The sequence below is a fragment of the Balaenoptera physalus genome (genome assembly GCF_965194825.1).
Source record: "Balaenoptera physalus genome assembly, chromosome: 16".
Classification (NCBI taxonomy): Eukaryota; Metazoa; Chordata; class Mammalia; order Artiodactyla; family Balaenopteridae; genus Balaenoptera; species Balaenoptera physalus.
This window is the reverse complement of record NC_138898.1, coordinates 30,131,607-30,157,182: the sequence shown is the minus strand read 5'-3', so window position 1 is coordinate 30,157,182 and position 25,576 is coordinate 30,131,607. Positions and strand designations below refer to the sequence as shown.

General features: G+C 45.4%; 1 protein-coding gene, 1 long non-coding RNA gene and 1 pseudogene across 6 annotated transcripts in view; 1 reads left to right on the top strand and 2 right to left on the bottom strand.

Annotated features, from left to right (window-relative positions):
- The window catches only part of LOC309644681, a 236,613-nt gene that overhangs the window by 32,965 nt on the left and 178,072 nt on the right, over nucleotides 1-25,576 (top strand). The gene's annotated exons all lie outside the window — the stretch shown is intronic.
- The window catches only part of PTPRA (protein tyrosine phosphatase receptor type A), a 186,121-nt gene that overhangs the window by 7,167 nt on the left and 153,378 nt on the right, over nucleotides 1-25,576 (bottom strand). For all 4 annotated transcript variants that reach the window (XM_082428497.1, XM_082428498.1, XM_082428499.1 and 1 more), the window contains 9 exons: nucleotides 17,215-17,251; nucleotides 13,353-13,450; nucleotides 11,914-12,033; nucleotides 10,953-11,119; nucleotides 10,314-10,449; nucleotides 9,475-9,624; nucleotides 8,240-8,333; nucleotides 7,844-7,920; nucleotides 7,237-7,371 (listed from right to left, as the gene is read on the bottom strand). In XM_082428497.1, coding sequence (XP_082284623.1) covers nucleotides 7,237-7,371; nucleotides 7,844-7,920; nucleotides 8,240-8,333; nucleotides 9,475-9,624; nucleotides 10,314-10,449; nucleotides 10,953-11,119; nucleotides 11,914-12,033; nucleotides 13,353-13,450; nucleotides 17,215-17,251 — 1,014 coding nt within the window. The remainder of the gene's footprint in view (nucleotides 1-7,236; nucleotides 7,372-7,843; nucleotides 7,921-8,239; nucleotides 8,334-9,474; nucleotides 9,625-10,313; nucleotides 10,450-10,952; nucleotides 11,120-11,913; nucleotides 12,034-13,352; nucleotides 13,451-17,214; nucleotides 17,252-25,576) is intronic.
- On the bottom strand, nucleotides 17,262-25,571 carry LOC309644665 (proline-rich protein 13 pseudogene; annotated as a pseudogene). The gene has a single exon. The product of its transcript is annotated as a proline-rich protein 13 pseudogene (transcript).

The window sequence follows — 25,576 nt, the reverse complement described above, 5'->3', positions numbered from 1 at the left end:
TGTCCTTGTTAGTGAGCACAAGATGGTTTACTGTTGTCTCTGCTTGCACCTGGCTCAGTTCCTTCTATAGCTCCTTGCGGGCAGGGGCTGCCTCTTTTCATCTTTGTTTTCTCAGCACCTTGCACACTGCCTGCATCTGGTAGGTTCTCAATAAGTATCTGGTAAATGAATGCGTTTAATGTCTGCAGAACAAGCCAGGGTATAAATACATAAACAAAACAAAATACGGTTATGCTGTCCTTTCTTTAGAGCATTTTAGGGGAGATCTTAGATACTTCACTGTTGGCAATTTAAAGATACTCAACCATATGGGACTTCCCTGGTGGCGTAGTGGTTAAGAATCCGCCTGCCAATGCAGGGGACACGGGTTCGAGCCCTGGTCTGGGAAGGTCCCACATGCCGCGGAGCAACTAAGCCTGTGTGTCACAACTACTGAGCTTGCGCTCTAGAGCCCGTGAGCCACAACTACTGAAGCCTGCGCGCCTAGAGCCCACGCTCCGCAACAAGAGAAGCCACAACGAGAAGCCCACGCACCGCAACAAAGAGTAGCCCCTGCTTGCCGCAACTAGAGAGAAAGCCCGTGTGCAGAAACGAAGACCTGATGCAGCCAAAAATAAATAAATAAATAAATAAAGATACTCAACCATAAATGTACTCTATGTTCATTAGAAAAGTTTTGGGGAAATTAAATACAAAAATAAAATCACTGATAGTCTCTCAGTCCGAATAAAATCAGTATTAAAAGTCCATTTTAATGACTTTTCTTGCTTTTCATGTGTGATCATTCATTACCCCCTTTATAAATGACACTGAGCTCATTTTAAAACACGGGATTATTAAAGTGGTAGATCAAGGAAATGTCACAGACCAGTGCTTTTCAATGTGTGCCCACTAGGAGCCCTGGGGATACCCTGAGGGTCAGAGCTCTGGGCCCTCTCTTCAACCAGAACAGCTTTAGAAAAATCTAATTAAGCCTCACCTTAAACAGAGACTACATTGGTTTTCAGGGCTTGGTGGGTGGAGTGAGCTTCGTTACCACAGTTCCTTCCCAACACTGCCTTTATACAGTTTTATCAGTCAGAACTAAAGACTGGGGCTTTAAAACCATTAGAACTGCTAAGATACAAAGAGCTTTACAGCAACAGCGTGTAGGAGCTAGAATCACACTATGGCAAGAAAAGGAAATATTAATGGTCCCACACTTAACAGCCTTCAGACATTTTAGATCTTCTTAGTTTAGGAAAAGAGGCATAACAGAGAAGAAAAGGGGCAGATTGGAAGAAGGACTCCCAGGGATGCAGAGTTGAACCATCAAGAATCCCCTCTTGGCTTCCCTGGTGGTGCAGTGGTTAAGAATCCGCCTGCCAATGCAGTGGACATGGGTTCAATCCGTTCCGGGAAGATCCCACATGCCGTGGAGCAACTAAGCCCGTGCACCACAACTACTGAGCCTGAGTGCCACAACTACTGAAGCCCACGCGCCTAGAGCCCGTGCTCTGCAACAAGAGAAGCCACTGCAATAAGAAGCCCGCGCATCGCAACAAAGAGTAGCCCCTGCTCGCCGCAACTAGAGAAAGCCCGCGCACAGCAACGAAGACCCAACGCAGCCAAAAATAAAAAGTAAATAGAATAAAGATAAATTTAAAAAAAAAAAAAAAAGAGTCCCCTCTTTAGGGAATTCCCCAGTGGTCCAGTGGTTGGGACTCTGCACTCCTACTGCAGGGGGCGTGGGTTTGATTCCTGGTCGGGAACTGAGATCCCACAAGCCACGTGGTGTGGCCAAAAAGAAAGTCCCCTCTTCAAACTCTGGACAAGGAGTTGGTCAGCAGTGAAAGCATGTCTGCTCTGGCTGCCTAATGGGGACAACCAGCCAAAATGATTACCTGTGGTAGGACCAAGAAGTTAGATCAGTGCTGTTGTAGGGTGAATTTCAAGATGACACAGCTATTGTAGGGAAGCAGGTATGGTGTGCTGAGAGAAAGCAAGCCTGGTAAACTTATGGGGATAGGATTTAAGGGACGACATGAAATAAAGAGAAGCCACATAAGATGATCGCAGATGTTGGACCGATGGCAGGAAATTACCCTACTCAGCCAGGTGAAGGCTTATTTAATTTAGCCCTCTGGGTGGGCCCAACAACACAAACAGAAAACTCAGGTTGGGCTTAAATGGGACTTGACTCCTGAGGTGCCTCTCATGGCTGTGGGGAGGGATATGGCAAAAAGAGCTGTAACAGAATCCAGAGCAGGGGCCAGCAGTGGCTGTACCCACTGTCGCCCAGGGCTAAAAATGCCTTGGTATCCTGCTGAGGATGGAGACATGAGAGCACAGAGCTGGAGACTAGGCCTGTGGGGAATGCAAGGCTGTGACAAATATGGGACCTGACCCTCAGGGAGTAGAGGCTGTGGCTCACCTCAGAATCTATGCTCCACTCTGTACACAGAGGGCAGACGGGGATGAGGGAAAATGGAAACTAGGAGACTTAAAATAAGCAATGGAAACAGGAGAGGAAGAAGGACCCAATTCAAGTCTTGGGACTGGATTATCAACAGGAAAAGTTTCTATATTTTGAATGCATGGGTAGATTTTCCCTCAAGATGAGGAAGCCCAAAGAGGATTTTAAGACAATGAGTGATATAATTAGATTTATATTTTCAAAAGGATCACTGGCCTCCATGTGGAGAAGTGACTAAAAGGGGATGGGAATGGAAGCAGGCAGACTGGCTGCCAGGCTACTTCAGTGATGCAGGTGAGAGATGATGGTCTGTATGCGGGTGACAGGAGTTACACTGAAGAGAAGTGGATATGCTCAGCATACATCAGGACTCACTGACAGACTGGTTGTGGAGAATGAGAAAAGGAGAGGAATAAAGGTAACTCCTAGACTTCTGATTCGAGCATCTGGGTGGAAGGTGGTACAATTTACTGAGATGGGTAGGGTGGGATGAACCAGTACGAGGGAAAGGAGGAAACCAAATTTTATTTGGGCCATATGAAGTTTGAGATTCTTAACAGACATCCATGAGAAGATATCAAGTAGCTGTGTGGGTACACCGGTCCACAACTGGGAAGATGGGGGGTAACTGGGCTAGAGACATAGATGTGAGAGTCCCTGACATACAGATAGTATTTAAAGCCACGGAGTTGGATGAGATCCTCAAGGAATAGTGTATCAAAAGAGAACAAAAGTGGGTTAAGGCCTGAGTGTTGGACACTCCAATGATTAGAGGTCATGCAGAGGAGGAGGAGGTCACAAAAGAAATAACAAAGGAGTTGCCAGGCCAGTGAGCGGGGAGGGGGTGACATCATCGAAGTCAAGGGAAGAAAGTGTCTTGAGGAGGAAGGAGTGTGTGTTGACGGTTTCACACGCTGCTACAAAGGAACAAGAAAGACAAGAAAAGAGAAATAACTTTTGCATTGGGCAGATGACGGTCACCGGTGATCTTGACTGAAGCAGTCCCAGAGGAGTCAAGCCTAGAAGGAACAGGATGAGGAGAGAATGTGAGGGGAGAAAGCCAACGCTTTTTAAAGGAGTTTTGCTGGGAAGGGGTCCAGAGAAATGGGATGGCAAATGGGAGGAAATGTGGGGTTAGGAGATCTTTGTTTTTTAAAGATAGGAAAGTAACAATAGGCTGATAAGAGTATAGAGGAGGGAGGGGAACTATTTACGGATGGAGGTGAGAGAAGATAATGAGAGCAGCAACATCCTTGAGAAGACAGAGGAGAGGAAGGGACCAGGGCACAGTGGCTAGTTGGACTGAGAAATGTAGGAACACTTTTCTACTGCAACCAGAGAGAAGACATGAGATTGGATGAATGGATACAGATTCATCCAGCCCCAGGCTGGCTGCTTGAGGGTAAGAAGATGAGAGCATTCTTGTCTGCTTTCCTGGAGAAGAATGAGATCAAAAGATAAGGTGTGAGTGTGATGGGACAGGCAAGAGGGAATGTTGAAGGTCTGAGGAAAGAGAAGGAAGGGTAGTAGGATTGGTAGGTGACGCTAATTACACATATTAGATTTGTGGTCACGAATTCAATGTGAGACCACTCAGCACCATTTTGCGTTTTCTCCCAGTAATGTCTGATACCAGATGCAGGCATATAATTGAGTTTAATAGGGTAGAGACCTTGCCATGAAAGTAAGAGACCATGAGGGAATAGTGGATGTTAACAAGGGAGGGATTATAATAATGACAAGTCACAAAAACTCTTAACAGAGTAAGAAGGAAGGTGGGGACATGACTGGGGTGATTGAGATTGAGAAAATGGAGGAACCAATGTATCTAAGGACCTGATGAGGACAAAGAATTACTGGAGTAAGAGATGAGAAGTAGTGAGGTGAAAGGACAGGAGATGGTAACAGGGCGGGATGCCTAATGTTGACATTCCAAAGTCAGTGCAGATATGAGGGGATGACAAGGTTGTGGTTTGACCATGGAACTGGATGGCTAAGGAGGCTGAGAAGCTGAAAGACAAGAGTAGATGGATCACCCACATACATACTTTTGCCTCCAAGAATAGAAACAGAAATAGGAATCAAAAAAGGGGCAGCAAGCCAGGTGTTGGAGTCATCCATGGGTGACTGGAGATGAGGAGTAGGTGTTCAAGTCTAGTAGAAGAATGCTTGGGAACTGGGGTTTAATCTAAGATTTATATTTTCAGGTTATGGACTCTAGGTATTGGTATCCCTAAAGAAGCTGAAACAGAGAAGTTTTTCAGTCTTTTCTCTTGCTGTCTTTGTTTACCCTCTTTCCCCTAGATAGCACTAAGTTTCTTGCTATGGTCTGGGGTTGAAAACAGTGATGGTGATACAGAGCTTTGTGGGCAAGGGTCTAACAAGGGTCTATCATGTTTTACTGTCTCTCTGGAGAAGTAGAATGTGGCCTTGGGTTGAGGTGACACCATGCAGAAACTGCTAGAGCTGCTCTGCCCACTCTGATGATGATGGTGGATGCATCAAGCTGCAGCTGATGAAAGGAACTCAGGCCTTACCAAGCCTCTTGGTGTACCCCCCTGGTTTAAATGGTGCAGAAAAATAAAACAGGGAGAAGAGAATTTTAGGTTTTAATTCCTTTGGAATTTTAATGTATACAGAATTTACATTTTTGGATCAGACTTTTTCTCGGAATTTAAATTGGGGGTAGGGAGTGGTGTCAGAATGTATAAATGGAGACACCCTTTACTGTCTCATTTAGGCTTACTGTGTTAATATCTCTGGGAGCTACACTTGATAAGATGAATGGGAGGTGGAACAGAAAGTAAAATTTTATCTTAGAGGCCGGTGAGGCTGGTAAAGAATGTTACTATAACCTGTTCTGTTCCACTTCAGAAGCTTCTGTTTCACTGGCCCTAAGACAGAAGCATAGGCACAGGCACAGTGTTAGTAGGTAGAGGGGAATGGGCCTCATCCAACTGACTGCAGGCCTGGCCAACGGGCAGGAAAACTTGTGTGTCCATGTCCCCTCTCTCCCCACCTCTACCAGTGAGAAATGCTTCCCGCCCTTCTGCCCTGTACTCTCACTAGGTCTACTTCAAGGATGGAAAAGCCTGACAATCTGACTAGACAGAGTCTGAGGTATTCACTGGGCTGCTTTTTATTGCAGGGCAGTGGACTGAGAATGTGCTCGCCATTCCAGCTTTTTCTGCCTGTTCTTTGGACCTGCCCATCATAGATCCAGAGGGTGGAAGTGTGGAGGGAACCTCATGTAGGTCCCTGGTCTATATGTACGGTCCCTCACAGCTTATCAGAGAGGGCCAGGAGACATGCACCTAATTCCTGATAACAAAGTAGCTCATCCCCCAACTGGCCTTTGTCACTCAGGTGTACGCTTCCTCCAAATCTCTCACCTCATCAGTATTGTTATTAATGATAGGTGAAGACCTATAATGTATGTCTGTTGATTAGGTACATGATACAAATCCGAGAAGAACAACTAATGAGTTAAATGATTAAATCTGAAAAAAATCTTGACATAACGGAACATCAGGGTGAGCAAATATCAAGGCTGTATCAAGGTTAAAATAAACAAACTGCCCAAGTACAGAATGGGAAAGATGTGGCTTGGAAAAACTAATGTAAAAAACGTATTTAATTCTTCCTCTCCCCCCTTCCCCTAGTCCAGTCCACCCCACCTCTGCACCATCTCTCGGGGCAGACCCCTTCTCACCACCCCTGCTGAGTCCAGGCCACCAGCATTACTGTTGCAGCTTCCTCTCTGCTTCTGGCTTGCTTGCTCATTTCTAATCTGTCCTCCTCACCAGAGCCAGATGGATTTTAAGAAACCTACAAATCTGATATTGTCAAGAGTTCTTAAACTGCTTTACAAAATTCAAACTCTTCACTGTGGCTTAGAAGGACCTTTTCCCCCGGGCCCTTGCTGGCCTCTCCTGCTCTTTCTCTCGATTCTGACCCCTGTTAAGCTGCGCACCAGGCATCATGGAGCACCCATTACTGCACTGTGCACCACAGCAGAAAGAGTCTGAAGATAATAAGCACTATCTGAACACAGACTGAGCCACACAGTAATACTGAGGGGGGTGGGGTGGGAGGTGGACACAGAAAGAGTGACTCCTGAGATTGAAAGTGCTCACTCAGTAGAGGCTGCAAGGTTCTGACTCAGGAATAGTGTTAAGAGATTTCCTACACTGAATGGGAGCTGGCCTAGGGGGCCTCTAAGGTCCCTTTATATTCTGAGTATGCTGACAATTCTCAAGGGATTTTTTCTTTAAAAGATTTGCTTGTTATTGAATGTTAACTTACAAGTTTCTCGTTTTTGTTATTTCTCAAATTCTATTGTTTTCTTTTGTGTAGTCAGCAAAGAAGTGACCCATCTTCCCACCAGTCTTCTAGTTAATTTCTCTGGCTTGGAAGGCACTTTCTCCTTAGAGACACTCACACAAGCTCCATGTGGGAGCCTCAGTCTGTCTCTGTATCCCTCCTCTCACTAGTTCTGCCCTGCCCGTGGAGGTGGGGTGCAGAGGGTGTGCACAAAGCTAGGCTTGGGGAGACTGTATTCAGGAGAGAAATGAGAGGGTGTGAACTGTCTGGGAACCGAATGGAGGCTCAGACCAGTCCTGAGAGAAGCTGACTGTTCAGATACCAAGCAGCTGGGCAATGGCTCTTTGATTAGTTTAAGTCAAAGAAAAAGTCCAAATACCCTCTTAGCAACCCCCCCCACCCCCCCTTTTTTTCATGTGTCTTTTGTCTCCTACGGCCCAGGACCTTTTTGAGCTCACCTGGCCTCTCTCCTCCAGTTCTGTTAGCATCACGATAGAGCAGGATTTCCACTCCCAGATCATTCGCCAGAAGTCCTCAATTGTGTGGAGAAGAGGGCCCTGGCTGGCGATGTAGGAGTCCTTCTGCCGGTAGCCCTATACAGTCCAGGTCAATGGCAGGAGTGAGATGGTTTGATCAGGGAGGGGCTAGTGGAGAAGACAGGCCACTGGGATGGGATGGGGGCTGCCTGGAGACAAACACATCCCAGGCAGAGCTCCCCTTTGGCCACGGACCAAACCCTGGCTGGCATGCTGGTCTTGTAAGAAGATGAGGGAAGTGGGGCTGGGGCTAGGATGGAGACAGCAGGAATGGGAAGGACCAGAGGTTAGTGTTTTTAGTCTTTGGTCTGTGCTGTGAACTTTTCCTTCCAAACTGGTGTTTGCCTTCTGTTCCCTCACTTTCTGCTCTTAGGGGCCCTGACAGACCTAGTGCACAGGAAGGGTATCAGTTCTGTATTTGATGACTGACTCAAAGACCACCCTTCCAAGCATTGGGAGGGCAGCACTGCAAGGCCCAGCTGAATCTCCATGGAGTGTTGGGAGCTCCGGGGACACAGCCACCACTTACATCAATGAAGGATGCGTTCACGTAGTCTGTGTTCTCCTCACCCCTCTTAACTGGAATGATCACTCTGTTGAATTCATCTGCAAGAAGGACAGCAGCTTGTGGCTCCCCAGCATCACCTGTCCTCTTCTCCCTCTCTTTCCATCTATCCCCCCCCGACCTCAGCTCTGAGCAGATATAATTCCAGCTGGGCAACAACATGCCTGTTCCTAGCCTAGGAGGCAGAAAACCTTTGGGCTTCATGCTCTTTCCAGAAGCCACTGAAGAACTGGGAACAATAAGAGACAATGCCATAATTCTTGTCTCCAAGCTGATCATTACCTAGTACCCAAGAAGTTCAAAGGGTGAAGGGAAAGGGGGATGGGTCATTAAGGCTTTGGGTGGGGAGAGGGCTCTTACATGGAATGATCTGTAAAACCCGGTTCTTCTTCATGTTGGCTGGAAGGTTTCCGGTCCGCATCTTGTCATTCTGGATTTTGATTGATGTTAATTTCTGAATTGGGAAGGGGAGGGGAAACATTACTGATCTCAGTAACTGAACCTGACAAGATTATGTCTGTCACTGGACCTGCATCCAGGGCACACTGGCATACTGCTCTTCTCAGCAGAGCCCTGACCTCCATCATTTCCACATGTTCTTATCAGAACACAGTTTTTCTGTCTTTAATAAGCCAAGAGTGTTTGGGAAACACTGTTTTCCCGGCTCCTGTGGACCATTCTGGGATTCCCTTAGATTGAAACTTTATGATCCTGGAACAAGTAATCTAGTCTTATAGGAGACAGTGTGCCCTTCCTCCCTCTTCTCCCTGCTGTTCTACTCCCAGAGGCTGTCTTAGATTCTTTAGAAAACCTTATTCAAATATATATCCTCCCTTCTCCTTATTCCAAGGTTCCTTCTTGATTTTTGCTACTCAAAGTGTAGCCCATAAACCAGCATCAGCCTCGTCTTGTTATATATGCAGAATCTCAGGTCCCAACTCAGACCAGCTGAAACAGAACCTGCATCATAATAGGATCCCGAGGTAATTCATGTGTACATGATAGCTTCAGGAGTGCTTTAAGGCAGTTGGTCTTCCCCATCCCAATCCAGAATCTCTTGCTTCTGGGAGCACTTTTATTGGTGAGAGTGTGACATGTCCCTTAGGTGTGTTGAGAACCACCGTCTAATGGCATACAGCAGGGGTCAGCAATCTATGGTCCACGAGCCAATCTGGTCTGCTGATTGCAAATGAGGTTTTATGGAAACACTGCCATGCTCATTTGGTTACGTGGTGTTTATGGCTGCTTTTGTGCTATAACAGCAGCACTAAGTAGTTGCAAATACTTTGCAGAGAACGTTTGCTCTTGCTGTACATTATAATTACCTGGGAGGGGGAGCTGGGGGACTTAAAAAAAATACCATTGCCTGTTTTTGTTTTTTTCCCCCCCTAAACACAACACAAGTGACTCTAACATGCAGGATGGGTTGAGAATGACTAGGGTATGAGTAAAGGGCCAGAGACCCACCTCCTTAACAACCCACATGCTTTGCAAGGGGATTCACCATTTGTTGGTAAATCCACAAGGAGTCAAGCATCCTGTATTCTGTAGGTCACACAGATCCTTCATCCTGAAAGAGCTCAGCTCCAACTTACCTTAAACTCCTCCTCTAATCCATTGTTGCTGGACCCTGGGATTTTGTTGTAAATTTTCTGCAGATGTGTTTCTAGAGAGGTGACTTCCAGTTCTGTATCTCCATAGAGATAATGCTCCAGAAGGGCTTGGTATATGAAGACGTACTGCATCTGAAATGCAGATGATGCCCGAGTTCCCAGTTACACACATGGTCCTGGTGGTGCCAGAGCACTCTCTCCCACTCCCATTTCACTTCAGTCCACTTCTTCAATACTAGCAGAGATAAAATGATTCACTCTTGTCCCAATTCAGGGAGGCAGGACTCGAAAGGCATGAGTCCCTCTGGGGGTGCTTAAACTTGGTAGGGAGGGTCCTACTCTGGTACCCTCCTGGAGAGGACAACTCCAACTCCTGCTCATTCAGAGAGCACAGACTGGATAGACTGAGGGGCTGTCAAATTCTGGTGACACACAAAACCTGTGCCAGCCCCCCTCCCCTCCCAGTGCTGTGCCCTTTGAACTCCATGCCCTAACCACAGAGCTGATCTCACTGTTGCTCCTGGACCTGGCTGAGCTGCATCACAACTCTGTGGCAATGGCTCCCTTGGCTGCCCACATACCTACTTCCCTCAGGACCTGTTCCATATCCTTAGAGTCTAGTGCAAATGACATCTGCCCCATCTTCCAGATTCCCCTAGGCACAGCCTCCTCTGTGCTCCATAGTTCTTTTAATACGTAATTTATAAGGGCCCTTCATCACACTGTATGATGATCATTTACAATAACCTGGGAGGCTGAGTAATCCATGAGGCGGGTAGATGTTTTGGTCCTGGAATGCCCCCTACCCACAAACCACTCACGTCTGTTTGCACCATCTGGCAGCGCTGTGCCCGGATCCGGCTTACAAAGCCATAAACGTCCACCTTCCGCTCTGTATGCATCATGTCCAGCATGGCATCAATGACGACAAAGGTTCCTGTACGCCCTACACCCGCACTGTAGCCAGAGAGCAGGAGTATTACTGGGATGGCTAGCACGTCTTGTGGGAACACTCAGGGAGGGGGCAGCACAGGGTAGGGCTCTTTCTTCAAGGCTTTAAATTCTAATTCTGTATGGGGTAGAGCTGGGACTCTCACGGAGCCAACAACTCCACTGTACCCTGAACTCCTTACCTCTAGTTATCAGGACCAGAGAACCTTGACACTTAGAATGGTCTGAAGATTCCAAGTACACAAGGCAGCACTCAACCTAGCTTCTTGGCTTCATAGCAGTGGTCACCCCACCCTCAATCTTGGAGGATTGCCCTTCCCTCTTTCCTCAAGTGCTTTCCACCCAGCACCTAGTTTTCTTGAGGAGTCTCTCTGGATGCTGCCCTGGTGCCCCAAGAGCTCATCCGCTCTGTGCTAGCCTCCTCAGCCAGGGCCCCTGTGCCTTCCCTGCTCTCAGCATGGGAGCAGAATGTGACATGAGTGGGGAGCCAAGGGTCAGGCCACACTGACCTGCAGTGTACCACGATGGCCCCTGCATACTGCGGGTTACAGGCCTTCACCTTCTTGAGGAACTTGAGCATACCAATCGGGGTGAAAGGCACCCCAAAGTCTGGCCAGCTGGTAAAGTGGAACTGAGTGATGAGGCGCTGTGGCTTTCTGTTGGTCACGTCGCCCACCTGTGAATTGAAGAGATCCCTGTGTGTTGGCCCTGATACCCTGGGGTAGGGCAGCACCAGGGGAAGGAGGGTGAGGCTTAGGGGCCAGGGCCAGCTGTGGCTATCACTGACAATGGGAAAGTGAGAGGACTAAACTTCCCAAGAAAGTTTTAACCATGGACAGAGAACCTTCCCAGGAACCCCATGGGGTAGGCAGGCTGTTACTATTATTCACAGCCTACAGATGTGAAATGTGAAACTCAGAAAAGTTAAATGACCTGGTCTAGGTCCCAGGAGTAGTAAAAGGCAAGGTCAGAACTAAAATGCAGGTCTCCTGACTCTTGGTAAGCCCTCTTTTCATAGCACCACACTGCCCTCAGCTGAAGGCAACCTTTGCTCAAGCCTCCAGGGTCGCCCTGGAGGGTCAGGAGCAGGGCCCACCACATCCTTGATGTCAGGAGCCTTTGGGGTAAGAAAGGAGGAGAGGTAAGTCAAGTACCAGAAGATACTGGTGCAATACCTCCTGATGCACTTGGTTCATACCTAAGATGACCAAACTCCATCTCAGTAATACTTTTTCTCCCAGCCATGAAAAGTCATGAAAATGTTCCCCCCTTAGCTCTGACCAAAAGAAAAAAACAAGAAAAAAGAAAAATACCCTGGGAGCCCAGAACTCTGATTTCAGAGTTCGAACATTTTGCACACTCAGCGATTCCTGACCACCCTGAGTAAGACGGGGATGACTCAGCCTGTCTGCCCTCTTAATGGTCAGCAGATTCTAAATGAGAACCAAGAAAGGAGGTAGGAGACAGTACCTGTTGAATGCAGAACTTCCGCACTGTGTAGTCCACCAGTACGGTCACATCCTCTACTGACACACGGATATTCCCATAGGTCCAGCAGCCTTGGTCTGGCCAGTACTGGGCGCACTTACACTGGAAAGGAACAGACATGCATCCGCCTGACCTCAGACCTCCCGCCCCCAGCACGTGTAAAGGGCCCTAAAGAAAAGGACCACAAAAGCCCAGACTAAAATCCTCAGAAAGCCCTATGGCCTCTTCTCTCACCTCAGTCAGCTACAGACTTATTTAACTGTTCCTTTTTTTTTGCCACGCCATGCGGCTTGCAGGATCTCAGCTCCCTGACCAGAGAATGAACCCAGGCCACAGCAGTGCCCAGAATCCTAACCACTAGGCCACCAGGGAACTCCCTAACTGTTCTTTTTTTAAGTTCCTCAGCTTCCATCCTGTTTAGCATAATCTCTTAACTTATGCAGAGCCCCAGCCCTGTACTTCTCACTCTTTCCCACCTCTAGTCTCTCAGTTCAGGGCAAATTGGAAGCCATTTTACCTACAAAATCTGTACTTCCACAATATCCCAGGTCATGCTCTAGGGGCAAGTCTGTCTGATCCCCTGGAATGAGCAACCTGCTATGAGGGAGTCACCAGGGTGGACTGATGCAGACTGTAAACCTGCCAAGAGAGGCCCAAGGCTTTCTCTGGTTGACTAGGCCTTGGACAGCTCCCAAGAGCCAGAGGTAGGGTTGGAGGAAATGAACCTAAAGGCCAGCCCTAAAGCTATCCCTCCTAAGCCAATCAATACATCCAACAGCCCAGTGTGGGTATCAGGTTGACTCTAGGGCCATCCTGGAGAAAGACTGTCACGAATCGGGATTCCTCTCTGGGGCCTGATCCAGGACTCAGGACTGGTGTTGGCTGTGGCCCAGTGATGGAGCTGACCAGGCATGGACTTGGCAGCCACAGAAAGAAAAGAACCAGTCAGAAGGCTGCCTGAAGGATCAGTTCAGGGGCTCACATTTCCTTGTGCCCTGCAGGGTCTCTCAGTTCATACAGCTCCCTCTGCTATCTCAGGAGGAGGAACAAAACAAAAACAAAAACAAAAACAAAAAACCCAGGGGAGTGAGGGACTAGAGAAGCCAGGGGAGAAAAGCCCCACTATGGCTTTTCCTTGTCTAATGGCCCAAGTCTTTCTTCCAGGATGTTTTGGATCTAAGGTGAGCTGTTTGGTCACCAGACACAGGGTGTGCCCTAGGTATACCTCTGAGTTCATCGGAGGCTTCCAGGCCACAGGAAAATGTAGTAGGCACACTGGCCTGGGTTCTGTCTGGATGAAGGACAGGCACAGAAGCCACAAAGGGTGGAGAGCCTAGGCTCAAACACAGAACTCCAGAAAAGCAGTCCCTCTGTTGGTCATGCCTGTATCAGGGGCCATTCCATCAAATTTCTCCACTCACCTCCTTTCTCTCCTTCAGATTGGTCACCATGACGATGGTGGCTGTGTTTTGTTCCCAGATCATCCTCCAGAAATCATTCACCGTTTCTTCTTTTGGTCCTATAGTAGCCAACAGCAAAGATGAGAACACACACCAAGAGGAAGAAAGATGCTGGGAAACTGGGAACATTCATTCCTGACTTTTGGAAGCCTGTGCCCACATGCCCCCCGCTAAATATATCACCCATCTACCCATCCACCTACTTACTAACTGAACATTTCCTGTGTATCCACCATGTATGTGCCAGGCACTTCACTAGGGAGTGAAGTGGGGATGTGAGGTTCTTAAAATAAAAAGAGAACATGAATAATGTTTCCCAAGGATACTACAGTTGAGGATTAGAAATCATGACCTCTATAGAATACCTATGTTATGGGCGAGATAGTGAGCTATGTGCTTTATATCTCATTTACTCCTTCTTACCATGCTCTGAGGTGGGTGTCATTAGCCAGAGAGGTTGGGTAAATTGCTTAGGCTGAAATTTAAAATTTACCTCCCACACAGCCTTTTCCAGAAAGTCACTAGAAGGGCACAAACAAAGAAAAAGAAAAAAGTGGCATCTAACACAGGAGAGAGACTAACAGAATTCCCAGGGTGCTGGTAGAGGGAAGGCTCAGGATAATTATTCTGCCAGAGGCTAGATCAATCCAGAATGGAACTGAAGGAAGAAGGTTCTAGAAGGATCCCAAGATAAAAAATTAAACTAAAAAAATTAAACCTCATGTATCTGAGGGTACTGAGAGAAAATATATACTTCTAGCAAAGAGTTTAAGAGAAAAAAAATCAGTGCTAGGTATATAAAAAACTAAGTGAATAAGGAAAAAAGGCAATTATTAACTCTTGGGAAAGAGGGAAACCAAAAACTGTACCAAAAAAATCATATATTATGTGCTTTAGCTGTGAATAATATTGGCATAGTAATAAGAATGTAAATAACAAGTATTATCTTCACCACAAATTGTGATTTAACTCCACTGGGAGAATGGGGAAAAGGGACATGTCTGTCCGAGTGTGAGGTAGTTTGTAAGAGGATTAAATAAGTTATCATCTGTAATAAGAAAAAGTCAACAGATAAAAATGGCTGCTTTAGACTAAAAAAGTGTAGACGAAAGGGGGGAGAACTTTGTTTTTATAGACCTTGTAATACCTTTTGACTTTCTTAAAATTTGTATTCCCTTTGGTAAAAAGAAAAATATTAAAAAGAAAAACAAATAATGACAGAAGTGGACACATACTGGAAAGATGTACAGAGGCAGAATTGTTTCACTGCCTGGCAAGGTCAGGAAAAATCTCCTGGAGAAGATGACATTTGAGCCATATGTTAGGACAGATAAAGTAGATGGGAGTCTAGAAAGGAGGCATAGGGATAAGAGGTACTCCAGGCAGAGGTGCAGGGGGCTAGCAGCAAGTAAGAGCATGAGACATCCAGGGACTGTAAGGAGTTCAGTGAGGTCACTGTGTAGGGTGTGTAGAAGGTAGAAGATGAAGCTAGAAAGATAGGTGAGGTACCAGGATCTAAAGGGATGGAGGCCAGGCTAAGGAAGACTTGTTTTACAGATAATGAAAAATCATTCTAGGATTTTCATGAGAGTCTGACAAAAATTTTGCATTAAGAAAGGCCATTCTGGTGGAAGGAATGCAAGGAGCAAAGCTAGGGCCTAGAGGGATCAATCAGTAGGCTACTGCAACAGAGCTGGAACAAGAGATGAGAGTAAGGAAGTGTGGCAGAGAAGGCAGATTTTGGAGAGAGAAACAAGAGGACTAGTCATATGTAAAGCAAGGGACAGGTAGGAGAGAGATCTGGATGATCCCAAATCTGGTTTGGCTGATTAGGTAGATTACATTCCAGTCACCATGAATATAGATTACATTCCAGTCTCTAAAGAACATAGGAGAAAAAGCAGCTTTGGGGCTGAGGAAGAGTCACGTTTCAGTTTCTGATGCTGAATCTAGAGTCTGTGGGGGTACTCAAGCGGAAGAGTACAAAGTTGGTTTGAAAATGTGGCTCTGGAGCTCAAGAGAGGCAGCAGCCAGTCAAACAGAAGTGGGTATTAGATGAGGTCTCTCAAAGAGGATACGGAGGGGGAGGAGTAAAGAAGGGGTCAAACACAGAATGCTGGGGATCTTCAAGCATTATTCAAGTTCAGACAGAACAAAAAGCCCGGGAGGCAGAAGAATGGACAGAAATGTGCCATGAAAGACAAGAATGGAGTTTCAAGGGAAGTAGTCATCCACAATATTGAAGAGAAACTATACTTAAGGGGCAGAAAGAAGAATAAGAGCTAGAGAAACAATATTTAGAAAAGTGAGAAAAATCAAGAGAACTGAATGGCAGGAAATAACAGGAGGGTTTCAAGGAGTGTGAAGTACTGTGGAGAAGTTCAAGAGGGAGGGAGTCTGATAAAAGGCTAACGGGGAAATCAAAGGTGAACTTAATTAAGAACTATTTTAGCATCAACAAGGCCCCATGGCAAACAAAGAGAGGATGAGGTTATATGTGGCTGTTGGTGCCAAAATCATCACTGAGTAGGTGGTAGCTGAGGTGGGCCTTGGAGGGTGGACCTGAATTGACAGATGGCTACAGAGGGAGGGAAAGTGGGGTCCAGTTAGGCAAGGGCCAGGTCCTGGTGGGAGACTGCAAGGGCAAGGAGGATCTAAGACTTCTGACCACCTCTGCCTCATTTTACCTCTATCCCTATTTTATCACGATCACAGTACTGTCCAACAGAACTTTCTGTGATGATGGAAATGTTTCATATCTGCACTAATACGGTAGCCTCTAGCCACATGTAGCTATTGAGCCTTAAAATGTGACTAGTGTGATTGAGGAACTGAATTTAAAATTTTATTTTATTTTATTATTTTTTGGCCTCGCCACACGGCTTGTGGGATCTTAGTTCCATACCCAGGGATTGAACCCGTGCCCTCAGCAGTGAAAGCACAGAGTCCTAACCACTGGACCACCAGGGAGCTCCCCAAAATTTTATTTTAAATAGCCACATGTGGTTAGTGGCTACCGTATTGAACAGGATAGCCACTTACCAAAGCTTCTGTTTATTTTGCTATAAATTATCCTCTACCAACTAAAGGCTCCAAAAAGGCAGAGACCATATTCTGTTTTATTCCCCTACATATCCCCATCACCTAGGCCAGTGCCTGGCACATAATATTAATAAATGGTCAATAAATATTTGTTGAGTGATTAAATAAATGGGCTTTGATGGACCATAATAACATCAATTACTTTTTAGTGCTGCAAGCATCAAGATTTTTTTTTGCTAGGATCCCAAAGGTGAGGACACTTGTTAGAACTTCAGGCTATGGAAACAGGTGCAGAGCATGTGTAGGACCATGGCATTGGGTCCCTGCTCTGAGGGTTCTTAGACCACTTATCTGTGAATAATAGTGGAGCTCAGGCCCATGAGTGGGAGGAGGAGATGAGTCAGCCTGGACCAGTGAGGTGGCCAATCCTCTTTGGAGACTAAATCCAAATTCCAATTCGGAGCAGCCTAGTTTGAACTTAAGGTTCCCAAACAACCCCAAGACAGAGAACCTCATTAAACTGTGTTGTGTGTGTGTATATAGCCTTCTCCAGTACTTTCTATGCACATATATAAAAGAATTTCTTTCAAAGGATCCCTCGACACTAAGTCATCAAGATGAAAGGCCCTTAGTTATAAACCTGCAAGGTAGATTATATTTCTTTCAGGTGGTAATAATTACAGAAAAGCTAATATATTCTGAGTAATCTATTAGCATTTGGAAGAAAAATCCCAAATCCATTCATGGTTAAGCCCAAGAGTAAAAAATTATCTTACTTTACCTTGTGCAGCAATGAATTTGTTCTTTTCTTGGTAGCCCTGAGGGTGGGGTGGGAGAGGAGTAGAGGAGAAACAGAAAGTGAAAACCCAAAAATGGATAGGAATGAAATCCTCCAGACTCCCAACCAGTTTACAAAGACTTCCTTGTGAAAAGATCCAGGCAATTAACAAGGCTTTCCATTCTAGAAATTTTCATGGGATTAGCTTTGGATAGCAGGAAGCAAAGATTACATGGTCTAGGCAGTCTTCTTAAAGTGAATTATTAACAAACATTAGTATAAGAACATCCAAATAACAACTCCTAGGCTAGACCCTGTTCTGATGCTCTCTTAGCTGCTGACAATCTGGGTCTTAGTGTTAATGTGTAGGAACCCTCCAAGTCAGAAGCATGTGAGGCTGGGCCCACACGAGGAAAGAAAAAGGGTTATTTTCTTGCTGATGCTTTACCCAGGTGCAAAAGTTTTCGGGGAATAGCCCATGGGTATGGTGTAACAGCTCCCAGTGTTTGACAAGAGGGTTCTCCATTACAGGAAGTGGGAGACAAAGAAGCCAAGGAGCCTGGGGACGTCACTTAATAGATAAGGAGCCTCCGAAAAACTGACACAGGCAGTAACTTTCTTTACTGTTTAGTCATACATCTTTTCAACCTCACTGTTTAAATATAGTGTTCACTTGAGACGTCCCAGGTAAGTGAAAAATCATTTGATTTAAGGATTGTAAATCACCTTCTGCCTCTCTCAGACAGCACTAAGATGGGCAATGAGGGAGGCAGCTTCATGGATGGGATACCATACCAAGGTGATGATGTGAAATACTAGTCTGCAAGGCAGTGGCAGAGTAAAGGAGGGGGCCGAGTCTGAGAAGCCACTTCCTATTCCAGCTCAAACAAGGTCAGGGCAGGGTTTCTTCCCAGCACTGGAGAAAGCTTTAGGCCTCAATATGGACATGTTTAGAGTTAACAATAAGAAGCTTGTTAAGATTTTTATTAAGAGGAATTCTCCAAAAGTTTTCAACCATTAGAAGATGGAAACTGATAAAGCCTTAATTCAGGATGCTGCATTCTGCTTACAGCACTAAACCTGTAATTAAAACTGAGACGCTCTTAAGAGTATGTTAAGCCGTATAATATCCTTGCTCCAGGAGAAGTTGCTGCCAAGTTCTCGCTGGAGCATGTGGGTCATGAATAGCTTAAAAGCACTGTTGGAGGGCCCAGCCCCAAAGTGCTTCCTGCTCCATCGTTACCAGGAGTGTGCTATATATCCCCCATGAAAACATGCCTACATAGTAATATGCTGACATTGCTCAACCAGTAAGGAATAACTAGAATGAGGCAAAACTACTGATCTTCCTTGTGTTATGTGCAAGGGAAAGATGAAATGTGGCTCCCTGGTTCCTGAGACATCTTTGGATTCTGAAAGTCAAATGCCAAGTTGGCTCTAGGTGGCACCTACATTCCTACCAGTTTAAAAACAAAAACAAAACACTTCTAAAGACCCTCTATACCCTTAGACACCTCAAGGTGACAGAGGAAGCTGGTCCCTCCTAAGACTCCAGGAGGGAAGCCCAGTTGCCGTCTGTACTGCCTATTTCATCTTCTCCTGTTACCAATGTCAGGTTCACTTTCAGACCTTTGTATTCTCCAAACCATAGAACCCATCCCCCCCGCCTGCTGCCACCACTCCGTGGTACCACCTCTCTTCAAGATTCATGTGTGATCTTGGTTCTGTGCGCAAAAAGGGCTTGGTAAATGATTGCCAGGGGGTGGGAATGGGGAGTAACTGTATATGGACAAGAAGGTTCTTTCTGGGGTGAGCAAAAAGTTCTAAAACTAAGAGGCAATAGCTAAAAGGTACAGCGTTTCTCTTCTGAGGTGATGAAAATGTTCTAAAATTGGTCATAGTTGCACGTATCTGTGAATATACTAAAAACCACTGAATTGTAAATTTTAAGTGGGTGAAAATTATGGTATGTGAATTGCATCAATAAAGCCACTAACAAAGTTCTAAAACAATTATAGTGATGACAGCATAACTTGGTAAACTTACTAAAAATCACTGAATTCTACATTTTATTTTTTTTATTTTTTTATTTTTTAGGAAGTTTTTTTTAGTTACGTTGACTAGTTAACATGATAGTGTATGGTCAGATTAGTAATAGATTGCTTTTTTTTAAAAAAATTTATTTATTTATGGCTGTGTTGGGTCTTCGTTTCTGTGCGAGGGCTTTCTCTAGTTGTGGCAAGCGGGGGCCACTCTTCATCGCGGTGCGCAGGCCTCTCACTATCGCGGCCTCTCTCGTTGCGGAGCACAGGCTCCAGACGCGCAGGCTCAGTAATTGTGGCTCACGGGCCCAGCTGCTCCATGGCATGTGGGATCCTCCCAGACCAGGGCTCGAACCCGTGTCCCCTGCATTGGCAGGCAGATTCCCAACCACTGCGCCACCAGGGAAGCCCTGAATTCTACATTTTAAATGTTTGAATTTCTGTTACATAAACTGTACCTCTATCATGTTGGGAGGAAAAAAGGGTTTCGTAAGTGTAACTGGCAGCCCACAACAAATGGCCACAATTTGTTTTAGCAAAGGTTATTGCCTGCCTCTATACTCCAAGTCCTAAGGACATCTGCTCCCTCTTTCCCACCGGATCTCTCATCTGCACTCAACCCCGCTGACCACCTAACACTTCTCCATGCTTTACTCTTTGCCCTCTGAGATGCTCTTCTCTCCTCGTCTCGTTCTGTCTCACTAATGAGCACCTCTTGCCCAGTGTGCCTTGGCAGAGGTTTGTGGGCTCCAGGGCCCACTCTTCTCTCTCTAATGACTTCAAAGGCCATGGCTTTGGAATCTCTCCCCTGAGCTCAGATTAATGATGCCCAACTATGCTGGATACATCCACGTGGATCACCCTATACTCTTTTTTTTTTTAAACAAGAAAGGTATAGGTTGTTTCTTTCCCCCATAATTAAATTTCCACAGCATCTCCCCAAGCATAAATATTACACAAGAATGTAAAAAATCACATTTTACACATTTACACAATGTGTGTAAAAAATCACGTCTTCAGCATTTAGCTCAAATCTCACCATCTTCAAAAAATAGATCTCTTGCAAAACTCATCAGCTAAAAGTTCTATCAAAGCAGTGCGAAGATGGCCTTTGCTAGCCCATGGCAATTCTTTTCCCATTTTCCCTTGCCAGTTAGGGTTGAATAGCAGAGTGAGGCTCAGATTGCGGAGGTGAGGTGGGGAGGGACACAAGGGCTAATTTCCCCCAGTACAAGATGGCATCTAAAGCTTGATGGGAGAGCAGAACTGGAGAGACTGAAGGAAAGGGTCCAGGCCCTGTATTCAGTCAGAGTCACTGCTGGAAGAGGAGGAAGAGGAGGAATGCTTGCCATGCTTGTGGTGTTTCTGCTTCTTTTTATGAGCGTTCTTCATTTTCTTCTGCATCTCCTTGTCCATCACCATTCCTGGTCCTACCATGCCAGGAGCCAATACCAGGGTCAGGTGGTGGGTATGGAGTGGGGTAGGGACCTGAGGGTTGGCATCCTGGATACCCTAGTTGTGGCACAGGATGACAGGGCCCACCAGGGTGAAAAGCTGGATTCCCCTGGGGTGCTCCTGGGGGAGTGGGAAAGGGGTCTGGAGGAAAGGTCGGGTTGGCAGGTGGTGGATGAGCAGGACTGCAACCTCCAGGGTACCCGGCGTTAGGGGGCTGTGGATATGGCCCTGGCTGCCCAGCACTGGGATTCCACATGTTCAGGTGTTTCCTCCAGCCCAGAAATGGAGAAAGAAGGAAACTCCACCCTAAATACACTCTACAGGGTATCACCCTATACTCTCTCATATATTAATCAATCACCATATCCTGCTAAATTCTACCTCCAAAGTGGTTTTTACTTTGATGCTTCTTCTTCAACCCTTCTACCCTCACCATCTGTAGCATGCTCCTGTAACAGCCCTCAATCAGCCCTTCCTAAATCCATGTTGCACACGGTAACCTGAGTGATCAATATACAAATGTGGCCATATTGCTCCTTGTCTTTAACACCTTTCAAAGTTATCCCATTGCCTAGAAATCAAAACTCTTAGCTGGGGACTTCCCTGGTGGCGCAGTGGTTAAGAATCTGCCTGCCAATGCAGGGGACACGGGTTCAAGCCCTGGTCTGGGAAGATCCCACATGCTGCGGAGCAACTAAACCTGTGCGCCACAACTACTGAGCCTGCGCTCTAGAGCCCACAAGCCACAGCTGCTGAGCCTGTGTGCCACAACTGCTGAAGCCTGCGTGCCTAGAGCCCATGCTCCGCAACAAGAGAAGCCACCGCAATGAGAAGCCCACGCATCACAACAAAGAGTAGTCCCCGCTTGCCCCAACTAGAGAAAGTCCGCGTGCAGCAACGATGACCCAACGCAGCCAAAAATAAATAAAAAACAAAAACTCTAAGCTGTACTGAAAATTTGTAGATACCATAAGGTGACTCAATCAGCATCCAGTCCCACCCACTTCTAGCTTGACTTTCTTTCTATAGAGGCTGAAAAACTAAAAGCTAAATTCCCTAGACTCTCTTGCAGCTCAGTTCTGCCTAAGAACCCAGTTTCTTCCTAGCAGTCCCATATAAGACTTGGGATAGAAGTGAGTAATGTGAGATGGTGACTGTGCTAGGAAGATCTGGTCTTTGGGCAAGCATGGCAGCGGAAGCATTGAGTTCTTCTATAGCACCTCTGCAGGGGTTTCACTACGAGAGTCATATGGGGTAGTTGGGTACACCTACGGCTGCTCTGTTCCTGGTGACTCTCCCGCAGATTCTGTAAGCCACCCACTATCTTATAATAAACCCCTTCCTGCTGAAAAGAATAGACAGAAAGTGGACTCTTGTTATCTGCAACTAAGAACCCCAACAGACACACTTGACATTCAATGTCTTCTAAGATCGAGTTCGTACCAATCCCCCAAGCCTCATCCCCCATGACTTCCCATCTTGTATCTTATAACTAAGACTACTGTTTCCAGTCTCTGACTTTGCCCATACTTCTCTTTTTGCTTTGAAGTTTCTGTCCATCTTTCTTCTCTTGAATTCAGACCTACCCTTCAATATTCAGCTCTACTGGCTCATCAGGTTGGCTGAATGTTTCTTTCTCTAAGTCCCAAAGGATCTGGGAATATCTCCTTCACACATGTTGCACACTAAAGGTTATGATCTACCTGTAGGTAGATCACACTAGGGACCATATCTTATCTCTGTAACCTTGGAGCCTACCCCCAGTGCTTACCACACAGCAGGTGATCAAAAAATGTTGACTGAATTTAATAAACCTAAATCTTCTTTAATCCCCGACTCTTACTCATGGTTAACCATAAGCTTTTTCCTGCTTTTCTATTTTCACTGACTTCATAAGTACCTCCACTTTAACCCTCTTCATCTAAACTTTCATATCATCTATTAATAACCTCCGATAACCATCAAGGCTTTATAGGATGCCCTATTGTGAGCTCCAACTAAGCATGGCCAAAGGAGAAGGCTTGTTTCCTTCTAGTGCCTTGCTTATCATGACCATGAATAGACCCATCTTACTTGCTTACCAGCCTTAACATCCAACTTACTTTTGTCTGTCTTCACCTTCAATGTGGGAAGGAGCCAAACTGGTTATGGTGACAGGCACTGCTGGTTACTAACTGAAAAGCTATTCCTTCCCTTTCTTTCTTGCCATCAAAACCATGCTTTTGTTCAGACATTTACCTTTCATTGGCTTGGAAGGTGATCATTCCTCAGCCCCAGAAGGGTAAATCATGATAATTCTCAGTGCCCTAGCCAGTGACTAGAGAGAGGGTGTAAGCATGTGATCCAATCCTGGCCTGTGGGCTCTGAAGGGTACTGTACCGGAGAGGCTTCTGAGAAAGGTCATGCCCCTAATAAAAAGAAAAGCACATGCAGAAATTCTCCACCTCCTCCTCCTCCTCCTCTATGTTGTTTGTTGTGTTTATAAGAAATGTTTGGAACTGCTGTAACCATCTTGTGAGCAAGAGACAATGCCAATAGGCTGAAGATATGAGTAGAAAGATGGAAACACCTGGTTTCTTAAGGATGTCACTGAGTCACAGACTCAGCCCACCCTAGAACTGCTATACACTTGCCTTCAGATTATATGAGAAGTAAATGTTCCTGTGTAGACCACTTCTAGCTGAGTATTCTGTTACCTGCAGATGGAAACATTCTGATATTGCTATACTCTTCCATATAATGTTAAACTCAACCTGTTCCTCCCAAACACTTCATCATAATCTTTGATCTAAATCCTGGGACTCTTAGCTGGTTACTAGCCTTTTTCCATTTTCCTTATCTACTACATCAATCATTTCTACCAGGGTTCCTTTCTTTCTAACTATAAACATATGACCATCACTAAGAAACATATCCAGGAATTTCAGCAAATCCATACTAGTGAGGGTGCCTGCACTACTCCATTTCTGAAGTCCATCTGATAGCTTATTTTTTAGCCACAGCCTCTTGTTCTTCCATCTTTCTCCTTTTCTTATCCCAAGACTGCTCTTTCAATTTCTTGAGACCTAGTCCTTGATCCCTTCCTTTCTCTACTGAACCTGAAGCCCTCGGCTGACTACTTGAAGCAACAACTGACTTCCCTAGCCCCTTTGTCTGAGTACCACATGTTTTCTGTATATCACCAATCCTAGGGTACAACTGGAGAAAATCACACAACTGAGGTCCCTATATATCAAAGATTTCCATCTTAGGTAGTTCCTCGGTGCAGCTAAACATGCTTTTTTCATGCTCTTTTCAGTATTCTTTCTTACTGACTTCAGTACTCTCATGTCACAGTCCCATCCTCCCTTTTCAGCAGATAACCCTGACTTTACTTCTTAGAAAAAAGATGAGTTCCCTCAGCTTGATTTATTCACACCTACAAACCACCTCTATCTATTCTATATTCCTTTACCATCAGTCTCAGAGGAAAAAACATCCTTTCTTATGTTCAACACTAATCTCTCCATCAGTATTCTTTTAAAAAAAATTGTGGTAAGGGACTTCCCTGGCGGTCCAGTGGTTAAGAATCCGCCTTCCAATGCAGGGGACGTGGGTTTGATCCCTGGTTGGGGAACTAAGATCCCACATGCTGTGGGCCAACTAAGCCCGCGCACCTCAACTAGAGAGCCTGTGTGCTGCAGAGCCCACGTGCTCTGGAGCCTGCGTCCCACAACTGGAGAGAAGCCTGTGCACCACAACTAGAGAGAAGCCCTCGCACCACAACAAAGATTCCCACATGCCACAACTAAGATCCGACGCAGCCAAAAAAAAAAAAAAAAAAAAAAAAAACCTGTGGTAAAATATACGTATACAAAACTGATCATTTTAGCCATTTTTAAGTGTACAGGTCTGTGGCATTAAGTTTATTCACATTGTTGGGCAACCATCACCACCATCCATCTCCAAAACTTCTGCATCTTCCTCAGCTGAAACTCTGTACCCATTAAATGATAATTCCCTTCTCCCCCCTCCCTCTAGCCCCTGGCAACCACCATTCTACCTTCTGTTTTAATTAATTTGACTATTCTAGGTACCTCATATAAGTGGAATTATACAATATTTATTGTTTTGTGACTGACTTATTTCACTTACCATAATGTCTTCGAAATTCATCCATGTTGTAGCATGTGTCAGAATTTCTTCCCCTTTTAAGGCTAAATAATATTCCATTGCATGTATATACCACATTTTACCTATTCATTCTTCCATTGATGGACACCTGGGTTGCTACCACCTTTTGGCTATTGTGATTAATGCTGCTATAATCATGGGTGTACAAATTCCATCAGTATTCTCTTCATGCTTCAGTAGTCATGCTTGCTCTTTCTAGCTCTCTTGCTTGCTCTCTCTTCCTTTCAAACTCTCTCTTTACTGGTTCCCTCCCGTCAGCCTATAAAACATACTCAAGTCTCGCACACCATCTCTATAAACATTCTCTAAATCACCCCTAAAAACCTCCTTTCAGTTTCAGCTCTTCTCTCAATTCATAGTAGACATGACTAACCAGACTTACCCAGAGTCAGATATTCTAGTCCTGTTTGGAGGACAAGGTGTGCTTTTGTTCTTAGTTATCTGAATAAGCTCAATAAAGAGTCACTGACTCTTACAGAAAAGTATACATTTAGGTTCAGATTTCTGCATGGGAAAATTCTGGGAATGATGACACGTAAACATAAGAATACATTTTAAACTGTTTGATCTTTAAAAAAATTTTTTCAGTCTTTAAAAAAAATCAGACTCCTCAGGGAAAAACTGAAATGACAAATATTCCTCCTAACATGCAGCTGAGAAGGAATCAAGGAAATAATGAGAAAAGCTCAAGTTCC